A 15,630-nucleotide genomic window follows, 5' to 3' on the forward strand; every position below is an offset into this window, starting at 1 on the left:
GTGCCGGGCCGGGCCGTGCCGTGCCGTGCCGTGCCGGGCCGTGCCGTGCCGTGCGGTGCGGTGCCGGGCCGCAGCGCTGGCGGGCGCGGTGCGGTGCCTCCCGGCGGCATGCCGGCGATCGGAGCTTGCGGCCGCGGCGGCATTTCGTGTGCGCTGTTGCCAGGGAAACTGCTCTGCCGAACTGGGACCAGAGCGGTGGGGCAGAACAGGTTTCCACCTCTCTCTCTCTCTCTCTCTCTCTCTTTTTTTTTTTTAAATTTATTTTTCCTTTGGGGTATACTCAGAACATCAATAATGACTCTCTTAGAGAAGAGGCAGCCAGGTATGAGGTAGTGGGAAATGTGGAGTCCGTGCAATCTAGTTAGAACTCAGCTCTTGGTTTTGTCCACTTGCTAGAGCTCTCCTGTTTTAAGTGAGTGTTTTGCTTTTCCTTCGAGTAACAGAATCGCCTATTTACTGCTGTCCAGGATGGATGAGGCTAAAGCCTTTTATTGCTCCTTGCCTTAAGGAAAGCAGAGGGCACATCTACACAGACTTTGCCTTCAGCTGCTTGCTCATTTGTACTCTAAGGCAAGCCAACTCTGATCCAAAGGGTATGAAAGTTATATCAATGCATTACAAATTATCTAAACTGGTTAATAATGCCAGCCTATGAGAACAGATGAAGCCCTGGCACAGTATTACTTTAAACTGACTACCTTACTTCAGCTGTGGTCAGTCCGTCTTAGAGCATAGGCAGAGCCAACTTCACTCTGCCCATAAAGGCTGACTAGACCTTGGCATCATCAGGACTGCAGGTGCCATCTGTTAGGACAGGGAAAACAACTAACAGCTTAGCCTGCAGAAGGTTAATGATTAAATAAGCAAGACAGAATTTGGGAGAAAAGGGGTATCACTACTTTATGAGACAGAAGAGGAATAGAGGCACTTAACAGACATGCTCTGACCTGTCCACAGCTGGACCATGGTGAGATGATATCTTAAGCTCCTGAGAGGCTCAGGGGACATTGGATGCAATGCTGAACTTCGAGGAGTTATCTAAATTGACGCTGTGAACCTTTGGAGGTGCAGCTTATATTAAGGTTTGCTCATAATAAGAAACCAAAGGTATACTTGATGAAATGGAAGATCAGTTAATTTAGAAATGATTAAAAGAAATAGTATTTCACCCAGGATAGTTGATTTGAGAAATTTATTCAATGACATCTTGCCAAACTGTGACTGGACTTTTTAAAAAGTGCTGGATAGTTTTATGGCCGCTATTGATTAATAAGGCTATACCAATGACATCCCATTCAGCTTACAGTCAAAATTCAGTCCTTAGTCTGGAGGGTAAGACAGCCAGGAAAGAAGAGCCAGGCAAACACCATGATGTAATTGGAAGGATGAGTAATGGGGCAGTCTGACTTTCATCTGTTTTGGGCTGGCAATGTCAAGATACTAAGCCAACCTAGTGGGCTTCTCTGAGTTGGGACAGGGAAACTGGTCCTGGGCTGTCTGAATTGCCAGCATGGCATAATGTCACCTGGTGGGCGGAATCTACCCAGCGTGGCCAGTGGTCTAATCCATCCATGTACTCTCATCAAACAAGGAAATACACACCTACAGAGGTGAAAATGGAAATGTAACAATCCTGGTGGGAAAACTGTTTATCCTGGCAGCTTGCTAACTGCTGTTTCTCCTCTGTGGAAAAATGCTGTCGTCTATGTATGATGCCCTAAGAAGCTGGTACAGCATACCATCATATATTAGCCTGCTTTTACCTGTCATTGTTTATAAAACTCACAAATGTCACCCTCTCTTTAGCCAAACAACTGAATTTCTCTGGATTGTATATGTCAGACAATGGCCTTGGTATGTCTGACTCTTTCATCTTTTTTATTAACTGCATGTGGTATGGAGGGAAACAATACCCAAGATCAAGATTACAGAATCTAGGTTATCTTGTGTTTCCTCTGTTGCAAAGTCTTTTGAATGAATTATTTCTGCAGAACCTTAAGTGGAAAGTGGAAATCACTTAGTTGTTTTCAGCCCTTGAGTCATCTTTAATTGGAGACTTTTTTATTGCAGCTCTCAGGAACTCCTTGGTGCTGGAGCACTTGGACTGTTGCCCCTGGGTTAGGGCTCTGCAGCAGATCTGTTTCCACTGCTACAGAGAGATTAATGTCCAATCCATGACTGGGATCTGTGTATACAATGATATTTATATGTGTAGTTACTGTCATTATACATGTGAATTTGGTATATTTGTTATCATTTACCAGGGTAACAAAATTGAATTGTGCTAACAACTCTAGATTCTTTGTCGCAATTAGTAGCCATCAGGAATTGTGGCTTCCAGAGAAGACCTAGAGAGTTGACAACCATTCTCCTAATTAATTTATCACAGTATATCCTGTCTTCTATCAGCAGAGACACTGAACTGGGTCTCTTGCTACCACTCATCCACCAATTTCCGTAACCATCATGTCTGAGCTATGTATCCTTCTGTCAAATAAGTCTAGTGTGTTCAGTAATTATTGCAAGAACAAGGGAGGGAACTGATAAATGATATGGTTATATAAACCACATTTGTGCATCTAACAAATTTGAACTTCCCACTGATAGTACATTCCCAGGGCAGCTTGCAGGATTTTCACTAAGAATGATTCACTCATCAGTGAATCAGAACATGGGAAAAGGATTGCAGGAGGTCATCTGCTGTGCAAGCCAAAATCATTAGTAACCCAGGGAACCTATTTCAGTAAAACACGAAAGTTTTTGAAATCCTATTAAATAGTATCAACTAGGAGAGTCATTAGGAAATGACACAATCCAACGTGCTCCAACTGTATGTTGAGTAGGTTTTGCTGTGAATGTATTTGTGGAAATGTGAGTGTGTATGTGTGTAAGAAGCAGAGATGCTGTTCTAGATGCCAAGTGTGAGTGTATATGTGTGTGTGAGATACAGAGATTCTGTTTTAGATGCCAATTCCACCAGGAGGACGTAATATTAGGTCTGTAGTGTCACCATGTTCTCATAGTCCCTAGTGCGAGCATTCAAGAAAGGACTCACACAGCATGATACAGCACGTAATATAAAAGCCAGAGTTTTATTGTATTGAGTTGTTGAAAACTAAATAAAAAAATTAAATTTGGAGAGAAAAAACCAAACAGACAGAAGATCCTGACTGTAGGCTAGCCTGAGGCAGTAATGGATTTGTGGTAAGATAAACAGAAGTAAATGAACACTTAAGCAACAAAGATCCTGATTTCCTGTCAGATATGTTATAACAAACGGGACTCAGACATGTAGAAAACTTAATTACAAGACGTTGAACTGTTGTGGCATTTTCCATCATGAGCAGTAAAACTCCCAGTGAATCAAGTATCCCACCAGGACAGTGACAAATAGGTACACAGTGGTGGTTCAGTTTTGAAGAAAAGAAATACATAGGTAGGGAAATGAAAGCCTGTGTTGTCCCAGAAGTTATTTGCTGCTAGCTCACTCCTTTTTGCCCCCCTTGCCCCCCCAGTTGTGTGGTAGACAGGACTGAAATCTAAACAAGAGGAAGCCCTGTGTAATCTGGCTGTTGGTTGCAAATCAAGACTAAAGACACATGAACAGCTTTTCTTCTAAATCAGGAAAATGAGACGAGGACTTTGGACAGTGATAGTGGCCTGAATCATTATGATCTGATAGGATCCCCTCTGCAAGCTGGAAAGGAAGGGCAGACCCCAGTTGTTGAATTATGGCTGCACAGGAAGCTTAATGAAGCAGCAAATGGGGTTAAATACACAGATGTTCCCAAAAGCCTAATAAAAAAAGGGCTACTACCCTGGCAGCACAAACTGTGTTTGTCCTACACGTCTGGAGACAGCAGACTAGGCCATTTTGCAATGACATGATATATTTCTCAAAATCTGAGAAGCAAACAAGTGCTCTGGACTTGCTCCTTTCTCAAATTCCTTGTGCATAACTTGACACACCTGGCCTTTGTGGGGTCTGGCACTTTGAAGCTAAAGGAGCTTGCCACCAGTAGCAGAAATGTGTTCATGGACCAGCCAGCAGATCATGGAGCACAGAACCAGATTACATTCAGGCTGCACAGAGGAAACATAGCATGATGATCTCCTCACTCGCCAAGTCAGCAGTCAATACCATGGCTCAGTGGAAGGCTGGCCAGTTCCTCAACATGAGCAGACCACTGCAACTGTTTTTGGGGATCTTGCATTCCCCTGCTTTGTGGATATTTCCCAGTCTGCCCCGAGAAGCAGTTTTGCTCTGGATAGTAAGATGCTGTTTGTAAGGCAGTAACTGCATTTGCTTGCCTGGGGAATCTAGAGTGCCTGTTAGGAAGGAACTTGTGAGAAAAGCTCCCTGGGGACCTCTCCTGCCACATCTGAGGTAAATGGCTTGTTAAATGGCCGTGTTTGGTTTCAAATGGTGCAGCTGCAGGAGAGCTCCTGGGGGAGTCACCTGCAGCCTTTCCAAGGGTTCACATCTTGGGTGAGGTGTGGGTCAGACCTGGCTTGGCTGCAAGTCTGAAGAACTTAGAAGGGTTGGTGATAGTACTTGGTTGTTCTCTGAACTTTGTCCTGCCTCTGCAAACCCTCTTCCATCCACCTAGGAACTCACTAGCCACCGGTCTCCAAGAGGAGGCTTCATGGTGAGTGTGTTTGCACCTTCACCATGTGCAATCCAGCCTTCTTATTTGAGGGGTTAAACGTGCAGGAGGAGGAGGCAATACTTGTCCCAGCATCGGTAAACTCAGAGCAGATTTTCTGTGGGAAGCCATCTGTCAGCTGGGGAGTGGTGCTGTGTCAATTGATCAGCTCCACCTCCAGTTCAGCTCTGCAAACTACAGATCCCTGACCTTGTAGGGTGACACTGGGGGAGTACTGGGATCTCTGGAAATACTGAGATCCTGTAATGGAGCCTCTGCTCTTTCAGACTCTTTTCAGACAAGGCAGCATCTTGCTGTCTCTTGCAGCAGGTAACTATGGAAAGCCTGAGCTTGCAGGTGAAAGGGCTGTAGGAGAAAGACAAGCTTTTTCCTGTAGCCAGGGGATTGTATTTCACCTGGATGATGTGCAATGTAAGGGACTTCTGATTAAAACTCGACCTATCCCTATCCCAAACTCAAATCTGTCTCTCAGTGGCAATGTTGAACCATGTTTTGGCTGTTTCAAGGTAAAAAAGGTGGAGAGTGTGAAATTTCGTCAGGAGAAAAATAGGAACTTACAGTGTTCTGTAAAAACCTGTAATGTCTGGAAGGGTAAAATACTCCTTTTGGTTTTAGACTATAATAAAGCAATAATGATTCTATAGGGTATATGTGTGTAAAAATGGTAAAACCTTCTTAGATTTAGCTCCTAATTTAAAAACTTTCACTGTGACACCACAGTGAAGTCAAATTCATGCTCTGTCTGACAGCCCCGCTGTTCTGTATCTGTTCAGCTCCTTCTCTTTTTCCTTGACTTTCCATCAGGCATGCCCAAAAACAAGGTTGGGAAGAAAATTGTGGCTTTTGGACATTTTTCTTAGTTTGCTTTTTGTCCCCCCAAAAAGGTGGTGGCTGAGATTTCTATCCTGCTCTATCAGCAATTTCTCCTGATTTATTATGAGAGGGACACTTTCTTCTATACTGTTGTCTGTCCTTCCTTCTTCACCCCTCTCTGAGTGCTGAGTTGGTTAGGGAATGAAGAACATTTGGCTAGCCCAACTATTGGGGTGATTAAGTGCCAAGAGACATCTTGGCAAACCAAAATCTGGACTGGCTTGCACCTCCTTAATGCTCTCATTTTGAATATAAGTTGCCTCTTCTTGCTGCTTCTGTAATAGAAGTGCCAACAGTTGCTCAAGAGCAATTATTGCATGCACAGCCAAGTGGCCTGTGCTGTTTGATTTAAGGTGGGGTGCTTACATTTCTCAGTGGAACGGAATTGTTTTGCTGGGTTGTGATAAAGCTGTCTATTTGGTGTATTGATTTTTGATGTTCTGATACACTCTTGCTAGTGAAGAGCTCCGAATTTTCTCCCCGAGTCTTTTGGGGCTGAATTCCCTTCAACAGTTAGGCGGTGCACTCATGTGGAACAAACTGTCAGCAGGCATTTTAGCTTGACCCTGTTTAAATCACCAAGAGGGCATTACTTCCTGCACCTCACTGTCATGCCTACTAACTCCTGAGAGTGTATGTATGCAGCCTCAAAACACTAGTGGATTTACCATCTAGTGTCCCCTATTTGTCACTGAGGAAGTAACCGGACAAGACTTCCAGACGCTGTGTGTCAAATGTTCCTGTAATTCAATAACCAGGCCCTTCAGATCTTGGACTGTCTGCTAGAAATGGTGAAAAATTGCAGTCAGTTCAGAGGCTGTTATGCGTAAGTATAGAAAGGCTCCTGCTGAACTTAATATAAAAATAAATACTAGTCATCGGTGTCACTGTCTTGCCTTTTCATGTTGCAGTAAGGCTGAGTCTTCGCACTCTACCATTCAGTTTGCTACAAGTGGCTTTCAAAGGCACTGTGCAATGAAGGGTGTTGGAGATGCTTGTTCAGGCTTTTTTTTGAATTCTGGCAGATTCTGTGACAATAGTTTGATTTTTTTCCTCTGTCTTTTCTAATTTTCTGCATAAGCTTCAAAGACACAAAGTATCTCTTTATTAGAAGAGTAAGTTCTTTTCATGAGTGTAGGAACCCAGAGTGCCGAGAATATTTCTCTGCCTGTTTTTAAGGGTTCTTTCACATGAGCACAGTTCTGAGAGAAGGGGCTGAATTCCAGTGATAAAAAGTGTGAGATGTTTTCCATGTATTAAGTGGCTCCAGTTGCTGCTCCTGTTTTTTTTTTTTAAACTTAACTTGTCTTCAGTTTGTTGCTGTCGTCTTTTCCTTTTTCTTTTTGCATACACTTATTTTTCCACTAAGCAAAGAGCAGCCTTAAGAGAACTTCCACATTGTGGGTGGTGAGCTGTATGGAGGAAGTTTAATCACCAAACCTCGTAATAAAGGCATGGGGATCTGGGAGCAAGGACTCTTTCGTATAGGATGTGACCTGTAGGGAGCTCAGGGAAGAGAAACAAACAGCTTAAGACTGGGTATGGGATCAGACCTTTTTTTTTTTTTTTTGGTAATTGCTGAGCTATAGCATATTTTGTCAATATAGAAAATGGCTATAGGTAATCAAAACCAAGATTAAAGCATGAATGGATGATTGATTAACTGCATCCCTGCTGAAAAACAGCTTTACCTGCCAGGCTGTAGGAGACTTAATTTGGTAGAGAGCTGTTCTAAATCTGACTATCTTGAGGTAATGTCTTGAGGCACAATGAGTTTTCCCAGGTCTCAAACTCCTGAGTACGTCCTTTTGTATTTCTGGTCCAGTTTTCCAGGGTTATTAAAAGAAGGTGTGGCTGTTCTCATTCCTAAAAGCGGTGCTTGGATTTGGAGAACTTTCTTATTATAATGGAAATCTCTACACAGAGAGATACAATTTAATTCTGCTTTTTTTTTTTGTTTTGTTTGATTTGGTTTGGTTTTTTCTTTTTTATTTTAAAATATGTGGTTGGGTTTTTATGATCTAATCCTACTCCACAAAAGTCAGCAGGAACTTGCAATTGATTTTAAAAGATAGAAGATAAATCCCTAAGAGAGCATATTGGCAAATACTTTTTTCCATTCCTTTCCTTCATGAATTGGGCAAAAGCAGGGATTTGCATTTTTCTGGATCTGTCACAAATTGAAAGCCTGGTATCTGGTGAAATCCCAGGACAAAGAAGATGTACACTATGCCATTGGAGGGCTGAGATCTGTATAAAACTCCCTTGGAGTCTTGGAGGTTGTAAAGTGGTACATGTTCTGATTTTTGCAAAGATGAACTTAGCATGGTAGAAGGATCTGAGAGCAACACCAGGAGAAATACTGAGCTGACATTTCTGTAAAACATGGTGTCAACAAACCTGATCATAGTTTAGAAATCTCTTTTTTTATTTTAATGTATTTTATGTTATTCTGAGACTGAGCCTTCACAGTTGTAGAACTCTGTGCTGTTGCTCTCTCTGAGAGGAGCTAGCAGTAGAGATTGTCAGAGCTATTTGTATTCAATGCTTTTGCCTACTCTATTTGTACTTTGGTCTGGATACTCAAACTAGAGTGACTGTCCCAAAAATCAGTATCAAAGCTGCTGTGTATCCTGTTTATGCTACATATAAGGTTATGATAATCCTGTGATTAAAGCTCTTAATTTCATGGAAATATTTTGTACATATTTTGTTTTTCTGTCCTCACTTGTGTACCACTTGTTCTCTGTCTGTTAGAATCAGGCCTAACATTTGAAACCTTTAAGTAATTTTGGCAACCTGCCTTTAAAAATAAAGTAAGGACAGCTGGTCATAAAAAGGGTTTTACTTCTTTCTCACTTGCTTTGCTTAAATTTTAAAAAGTTGAAAATCTTTAAGCTCTGGCCAAGATAGGAAGTAAGATTCTGTGTGCCTACCCCTTTATGCTTGATGGATTGACTAGGAATGCTGTTTATTTCCTTTGACCTATTCTTGTTTTCTTTTTCTCTCTCTTCCTCTCTTTGACTTCCTATTCTAGGATGAGTCATCCATGTTCTTCCAGTTTGGCCCATCAATAGAACAGCAAGCTTCTGTCATGCTCAACATCATGGAAGAATACGACTGGTACATCTTCTCCATTGTCACTACTTACTTCCCTGGTTACCAGGACTTTGTGAACAAGATCCGCAGTACCATTGAGCACAGCTTTGTGGGTTGGGAACTGGAAGAGGTCCTTCTGTTGGACATGTCCCTGGACGATGGGGACTCAAAGATCCAGAACCAACTCAAGAAGCTCCAAAGCCCTGTTATCCTCCTCTACTGCACAAAGGAAGAGGCCACCTACATTTTTGAGGTGGCCAACTCAGTGGGTCTGACAGGCTATGGTTACACGTGGATCGTGCCCAGCCTGGTGGCAGGGGATACAGACACAGTGCCATCTGAGTTCCCCACCGGGCTCATCTCTGTCTCATATGATGAATGGGACTATGGTCTTCCTGCCAGAGTAAGGGATGGAATAGCCATAATCACCACGGCTGCTTCTGATATGCTGTCTGAACACAGCTTCATCCCTGAGCCCAAGAGCAGCTGTTACAACACCCAGGAGAAAAGGATTTACCAGTCCAACATGCTCAACAGGTAAGGGAAAGAGCTAGGCCAGCCTTACAAAAGGGCGGTCAAAGATGACCTCTGATACCAGAGTATTTCTGCTAGGGCATGTGGTGCTTTGGGGCAGCAGGTGGTGTTGGCCAGAACCTGGGCAAGGGGGGGTGAGCTGAGGGTGGGGCCCATGTTGCTGTGCATCATGAGTGCCAGTGTTGTCACCCCCTTAGAAAGCCTTCATACAACACAGGGGGAACGTGAGCATGAGGAAAAGGGATAATGAAGGCATAGTGCAAAAATCTGAGTGTGCCCCTCAATGCACAAATTTTTGCTTTCATAACAGCACTGAACTTCTTGGAGTGTCTTTGCATGAGCAGGTCTGCAACTCTCAAGTGGGTTCTTGCTGCAAGCAGTGGGAATGTTTGTGTTGATGTCTAGAAGGCACCAGCTTCTGTTCCAGGCACTAGCACTATGTGAACAGGTGTCCCTTATGGGTGATGGTAGTGTAACCTATCTGGAATAGTTTCATGGCAACTGTTGTCTGTACACCAAGTGTCCTTCTGCTGAACTACAGGAGAAAAGGAAGTGTAAAGAGATGTGGAGAACTAGAGATGCAAAAAGAGTTAGAGCCATCAACTCTGCTCAGATCCTCCTTCATCCTCGAAGCCTTTAGAGCCCTTGGATGTCTTAAGAATCTGGTTTACCTCAGAGGAGGGCTTGTGCTGTCACCCTGCTCTTTGGCACTTCATTGGCTGTTGTCTGTTGGGTGTTTTGGGCACCATTCTCTCTTGTGTACCTTATGCAGAAAGCCTAGTACCTCGGTTGGAACGGCAGGTTTTTCAAAATTGAAAAGGGTATTTAAACACTGAGAAAACCTGTTTGAATAAACATCTTTTTTGTATCCAAAGTCAGATTTTCCTAAGAAACAGTGCTATGACATCTGTTTAAGGGCATAGAGGAAGCTTGTGGTGGAACAACCTCTAGAACAGCGCTCTGATCACTAAATGTTCCTTTTTGTCCCACATGGAATTTTAGCATGTAGCAAAGCAACCCAGATAATTAGATATGGAATCCAGATGCCCCCTGACCTGCTCAGCTGTCATTGTCCAATGTTTTACACATAAAATCCTTGGATATGTTAGATCCTTTGTGGTGTGACAAGGACAATCCAGGCAGTAGCCATCAGGCCACACCAAGCTCAGTGTCTTTGTTCATTTGTCATGTTGAATCACTGAGCAGTGCAAATGTGATGGATTGGTCTGCATGCTGTGACCCCTTGCTGTCAACTGTCCTAGGCAGATAGGGGTACTAGAGGACAAGAAAGCAGATTATTGCTTTGCCCGAATGCTGGGGACTGTAAGAGAACTTTATTCTTTGGCCCAATAGATTATCCATATTGCTATTTGTTCTTTGTCTCTGTGATCCATTGGCATATTACCAGCTCTTATTGTTTTTACTTCCTCCTCCCTATGCTGTTTTTTTTTCTCTATGTAGGCCTTGAAACTACCAAAGGTGCCCAAAGCTTTTATCTCTTTCCTTTCCAGCTAGGCTTAGGGGTAAGGGTTTTTTCTGCTGCTCTTTTGAGTCATCACTGGAATGATTAAGCAGGGAAAATATATTTAGAGTATACAAAGTAATGAGAAGTAACATCAAGGCAGGCTTTTGTTCTACCCAAATGAAGAGGGATTTTGGGGGGAGCTCTATTGTGTCTTTTCAGCAGTTATCTAGAAAACAAAACACTCCCTGCTATGTGATGCAGCATTCTGCAGAGACCTTCTGCTAATGAGTTCTGTTGACACTGTATTAGCCTATGCATAACATCATACCCATATAACTACGCTGCTTCAAGGACCCAACACAATCTCTCTGCACAGCACCTTTTTGCATTGTTTAGAAGTCGCCAGCTCAGAGACTCTTGAGTGTAGATGTGACAGTACTGTTGTGCCGTGTAGATATGCCCTGAAGCCTGGGCACCCCACATGAAAGCAGTTCTTGTCGCTTTTGAAGATCCTAGCTTTCTTCTCACCTTCATGGCCCAAACCATGCTGTTTCTGCTCCTTTGTCTGCTTTGGCTACAGCATTCACAGGAATGAGTGCCAGTACGTGTAGATACACCCAGCTTAGTTTGGGTACTGACACCAGTCTCACTGAGAAGCAGAGTCAGTCAGTCTGTGCCAAGCTCTGTTCTGCCACTGTGTAGATGGCTGCAGGCACCTGAGCTAACTCAGAAATAATTATACTTTTGCAGTTACTTGTGAACACAGTGCAAATCGCTTTTCCCCACATGGTGCTGGCCTGTGAGGAGGTTCTGACCCTGCCTCCTTCTCCCCACCACCTGCCCATGTTTCCACCCTCTCTGTATTTCCAAGTGAGATGGTTAAAAAGTTTGACTTCAGTGAGTTAGGTGCTTAGTTTTTTATTTAAGTCAAATTACTTTCAGGCACCTTTTGACGTTTAGAAGCTAGTGGTGTCTGAAATAAGCCATTGCTTTTACAAATCCAAGGGTTCAATAGAAATCAGAAGACTTCAAGCTCAGCCTCATGCCAGAAGTCTGTGCAGGAGGAGAGGTAGAGGAGAAGCACAAGATGTGGAAAGAGGCAGTCATGAAGATGTGAGTTCACCTTACTGAGCCAAAACCCACAGAGATTAATAGCTGTAATCTGTGTTCATACCTTCAAGTTCCATTGAATTTGCTGGAATTTACTATGTACTAAGATTTAAACCTCTCCTGCTATGCTTTTTTCTGTCTGGGATATTACAGATTCTGCAGACCTGGCTACTCCATACTTTCCCTAGCCCCTTCCACCTCTTAGGATCCCACAGTACTTGTGCACTGTGCACACCAGGTAGCAGCAATACCTGCCTGTCTGGAACACGGTTTGGCTCATTTTGGACTGGACTGCAGGTTCTGGAAAGCTAATTTCAGCCTTGCTCTGGATCCAGCAATACTATATTCAGCAACCTGCAACTTACAGTTCCCCCTCCACATGCCTACACAGAACAGAGAAATGCATGTACGTGGGCTTGATGTCTGGGGAGACAAAGTGTATGTGTATGTGACCTCAGATAAGGCATCACCCTGTAGCTACTGTTTCAGAAACTCTTGAAGCTAACCCAAAGTGGTCCAATTTACTTCAAATCCATAGCTGGGAGGCAATGCAGTAAAGGAATTTTTCCATTTTATTCTTTGGAGAGTGACACATCCAACTAAAAAAATGTGTAATTTAGTTCAGCTGTGGCACACTATACACTAAGACTGTGAATTAGTCATTTCCCAAGATCTGCCTTTGAACTCTGACCATTTCTTACTTTTTTTCCTTGTCTTTCTAAAAGAGCAGTTGTTCTGAATGCAGCTAAAATCAAATGGTATTGCTCAACAAGGTATCAGTGTTTGATCTGGGTGTATAATGGAGTAAGGAGAAAATGAGCTGAATGTTGTTCAGATTCTCCATATCTTTCCTCCTTTTTACACTGACACTTGTTCATTTTTGCAAGAACTTGTGCAAACAAAGTTTTATTTGAAGTATGGCTGCAAGCACAAAAAGAAACAAGACAGACTGTTATCTAAATGCCATTTCTTGACAAGGTAGGTGTTTGGTCTGCATCTTCTTGTAGCACTAATGGTCTCATAGCAACTGTTTCTGTCTGTTTTGAAACTGGTTCTCTTTTGTGTTAGACTGGAACTGCAGAAGTATGATCACGACCATTGAACATTTTGGATTTTGTCCAATAAGTGAACCTGCTGATGAGATAACTCCACTAAAGAGTAGTAAAATGATACTTTGAGAGAGGTTTGTTCTACAAGGTTTGTTAGTTATCTTTTTGAATGATTTTTGAGGAATTTTTCCTCTAGTGAGAGATTTATCTCAATTTATGCTGATAATAGGCTTAGGTGGTAATTTGGAGTCCAGATATCCAAATGCTGTTTCCCAGTTCAGTTACAGTCTTTAATTCTTTGTTCTATTTGTCATAATTACCTATTCATTTATTCTTTCATTGTCCCAGAAAGAAATCTGGTATGAATATTTCAGTCTACCAAGTTTATAGTTATCCCAATATCTGGTCTTCTGGGCACCCAGCAAAACTACTGTGTGCTCTCCTCTTTTCTACTGAATGAGAAGATCTCAAAGGTTGGGAAAGAAATGCTCAGATAAGGAGTTCTTAACTCTTGGCCCTTCCTAGGAGAGTTGCTAGGCTTCTAGGCATCCTGCAAAGCTCATCTTTTCTTCCTTCACCATGGCTGCTGAGGAGTGAGTGGGCAGAGGTGGATGTGTTTATAGGCAGCCTTCTGCTTATTTCGTTATTTTAATTGATGGGACAGATTTCCTTGAGCTCTGGATTGGTGCTTCTCATTACAGTTTCAAAATGGGAAGAAATAACTAAATGACAGGAGTATTCTTAGGAGTGGAATTCAGAGATGAGTCATAAGAAAGGAATATAATTTCTGGCACATATTTGAGGAATGGAAGCTCAGCTGTTTTGTATGGATATTCACAGTCTTTGGGCTACATAAGCTGTGGTTTTATTGTAGCCTTCAATGAGACCTGGGTTCTTTCTACTTGTTGTCATGGCTGCTTGTGAATGTTGGGCCATAACTACTAGTTTGTTGTTGTAGGGTTACTAATGAGTTCTCCACTGATTGGCTTTAATAGTCTCTCATTTAACACCAGGCTGCACACACCAGATTTCATTTTAATAAAAAGTGCAGTGGAGCATTTGCTTTGGAATTAAAATACAAATGTGGAATTATACCACCTTTGCAAAGAAATACTTTTAGAGGGAAACAAAGTTAAGGTCAATTCTGTACCTCAGATTCTTCAAATAGGCAAACAGCTGGCAAGCTTGCTCAGTGCATTGTTTGGACTTGACACTTCCACTCTGGGGGAAGTAACATTCATCTGTAGCTTTACCTTGCCAAACAGATAAGAAATGCAGAAGAACCTTTGATGAGTGCTTGGAAACTGTTTTCCCTGAAACAACCAAGGCAAGCTCTGTTCTCACATGGCTGCACTTCCCTAATAGAAACTAGGATTTTCTGGGCTTAGATACCTGAACAGCGAGTCAGTGAGCAGAGAAAGTTCTTGCAATTGGGTTGTACAAACAAATTGCTTCCCTGGAAACTCAAGACCATATGGGCTGTACATATCCCTAAAAAAGTGCAGTGCTCCTTCAGGGTATTGCGTCACCCTGATACCTGTCAGCAGCACCATGCCCATAGCACCCTGGACCTGCTTTCTCCAGGTCAGTGCCAAGGACAGTGCCCAGGAAACACCTTTCCTTGTTTCTCTGGTCTCTCTCAACCCACCCTCCTGCCCTCTCCTCTCCAATCATGGCAGCCATCGCCTTCCAAGTCAGACACAGGGGTCATCATATGTCATTTGCAGGTACTGCCATGGAGCCACTCTGTGTTGTGTCCTAGTTGAGTGGGCCATGCACCTTCACATGGTGCAGCTGGGGAGCTGAGGGCAGGAATGGACAATGGGCCATTTGCATCACTCTTTCTTAATTCACAGGTTTGTTGAGTTACCCTCATACTAAGAGACAGGAGCCCTGTCTCACTCAGTTTGGCAGGGCTACATCTCCCTGCATGGCAGCTGGCTGGGAAGCCCTGCTCCAGCCCTTGAATCCTGTGGTGCTCCAGTTGTGGGAGGCACAGTGCTGGGACTTGCTTCTTACGCTGGGGAGGTGGTGAGAGAAGGTGTAAGTGGCATGTTCCCAAGGATGCAGAAATTGCCCTTTTCAGAAATTTGGAGGGTGAGGAGGCATATGTAACTTTTGACCTTTTGGAGCCTTTAAGCCCATGTCTTGTTAGCAGCTGATTATGTTCCCTCTGGTTGGTGTGTCCTGCTGCCATCAGGCTGGTGCAGACTGGCAACATGTGGCCTGAGCGCTGGTGACAGATTAGAGATCCCTGCTGCTGAAATCTGCTTGTTCCTGTCACTGCTCCAGCAGCAGCTGGAGGCTGGGGCTGGCCTGTACCTCCTGCCTCTGTCAGGGTCTCTCTGCCTCCCTGCATCCCTTGTTGTACGTCATTCAAGTCTCTGTTCGTGCATACTGCCATCTCTTTTTTCTGCCCCGGTCTTGCATGTCCTATTGCATTTCATTTGCCCTGTGTGCATTGCAGTGGTGCAGTGCTGGTGAAAGGTGCTGGGTTCGTTGGTTTGGGGCTACTGGTTATTCATGATACCTGGTCAGGAGGTGAACAGTTGTGTACCGCCACATCTTGGAGGAAGTGTTGACTTCCTCTGACTCCTTGTTTTTCTGTCACTGGAGGGGAATGCTGAGGGCAGTTTGTAACATGCTCTTGATCCAAACCTCCCCCATACAGGCGGGCTGCTGAGGGTGCCTGATACAGAAGGGCAGCCTGCATCTGGCTGTCCTTGCTCTGCCCAGCTCTTAAGCAGTACTGCTTGGGCAGTGGGAAGCACAGCTGTCCTGCAGTGGAAGGTCAAATGTCAAACTAACTTGTATGCTAGTAGGATACTGGAGA

At 43.5% G+C, this 15,630-nt stretch overlaps 1 protein-coding gene across 4 annotated transcripts in view; it reads left to right on the plus strand.

The window, feature by feature from the left end:
* GRIN2B (glutamate ionotropic receptor NMDA type subunit 2B) overlaps positions 1 to 15,630 on the plus strand; it is a 241,102-nt gene that overhangs the window by 93,071 nt on the left and 132,401 nt on the right. For all 4 annotated transcript variants that reach the window (XM_042050518.1, XM_042050517.1, XM_042050519.1 and 1 more), the window contains exon 4: positions 8,578 to 9,176. In XM_042050518.1, the coding sequence (XP_041906452.1) occupies positions 8,578 to 9,176 (599 nt within the window). The remainder of the gene's footprint in view (positions 1 to 8,577; positions 9,177 to 15,630) is intronic.

The sequence above is a fragment of the Corvus kubaryi genome, unplaced genomic scaffold (assembly GCF_017639235.1).
Source record: "Corvus kubaryi isolate FWS band 111438036 unplaced genomic scaffold, C.kubaryi_AGA036_p1.0 74, whole genome shotgun sequence".
Taxonomy (NCBI): domain Eukaryota; kingdom Metazoa; phylum Chordata; class Aves; order Passeriformes; family Corvidae; genus Corvus; species Corvus kubaryi.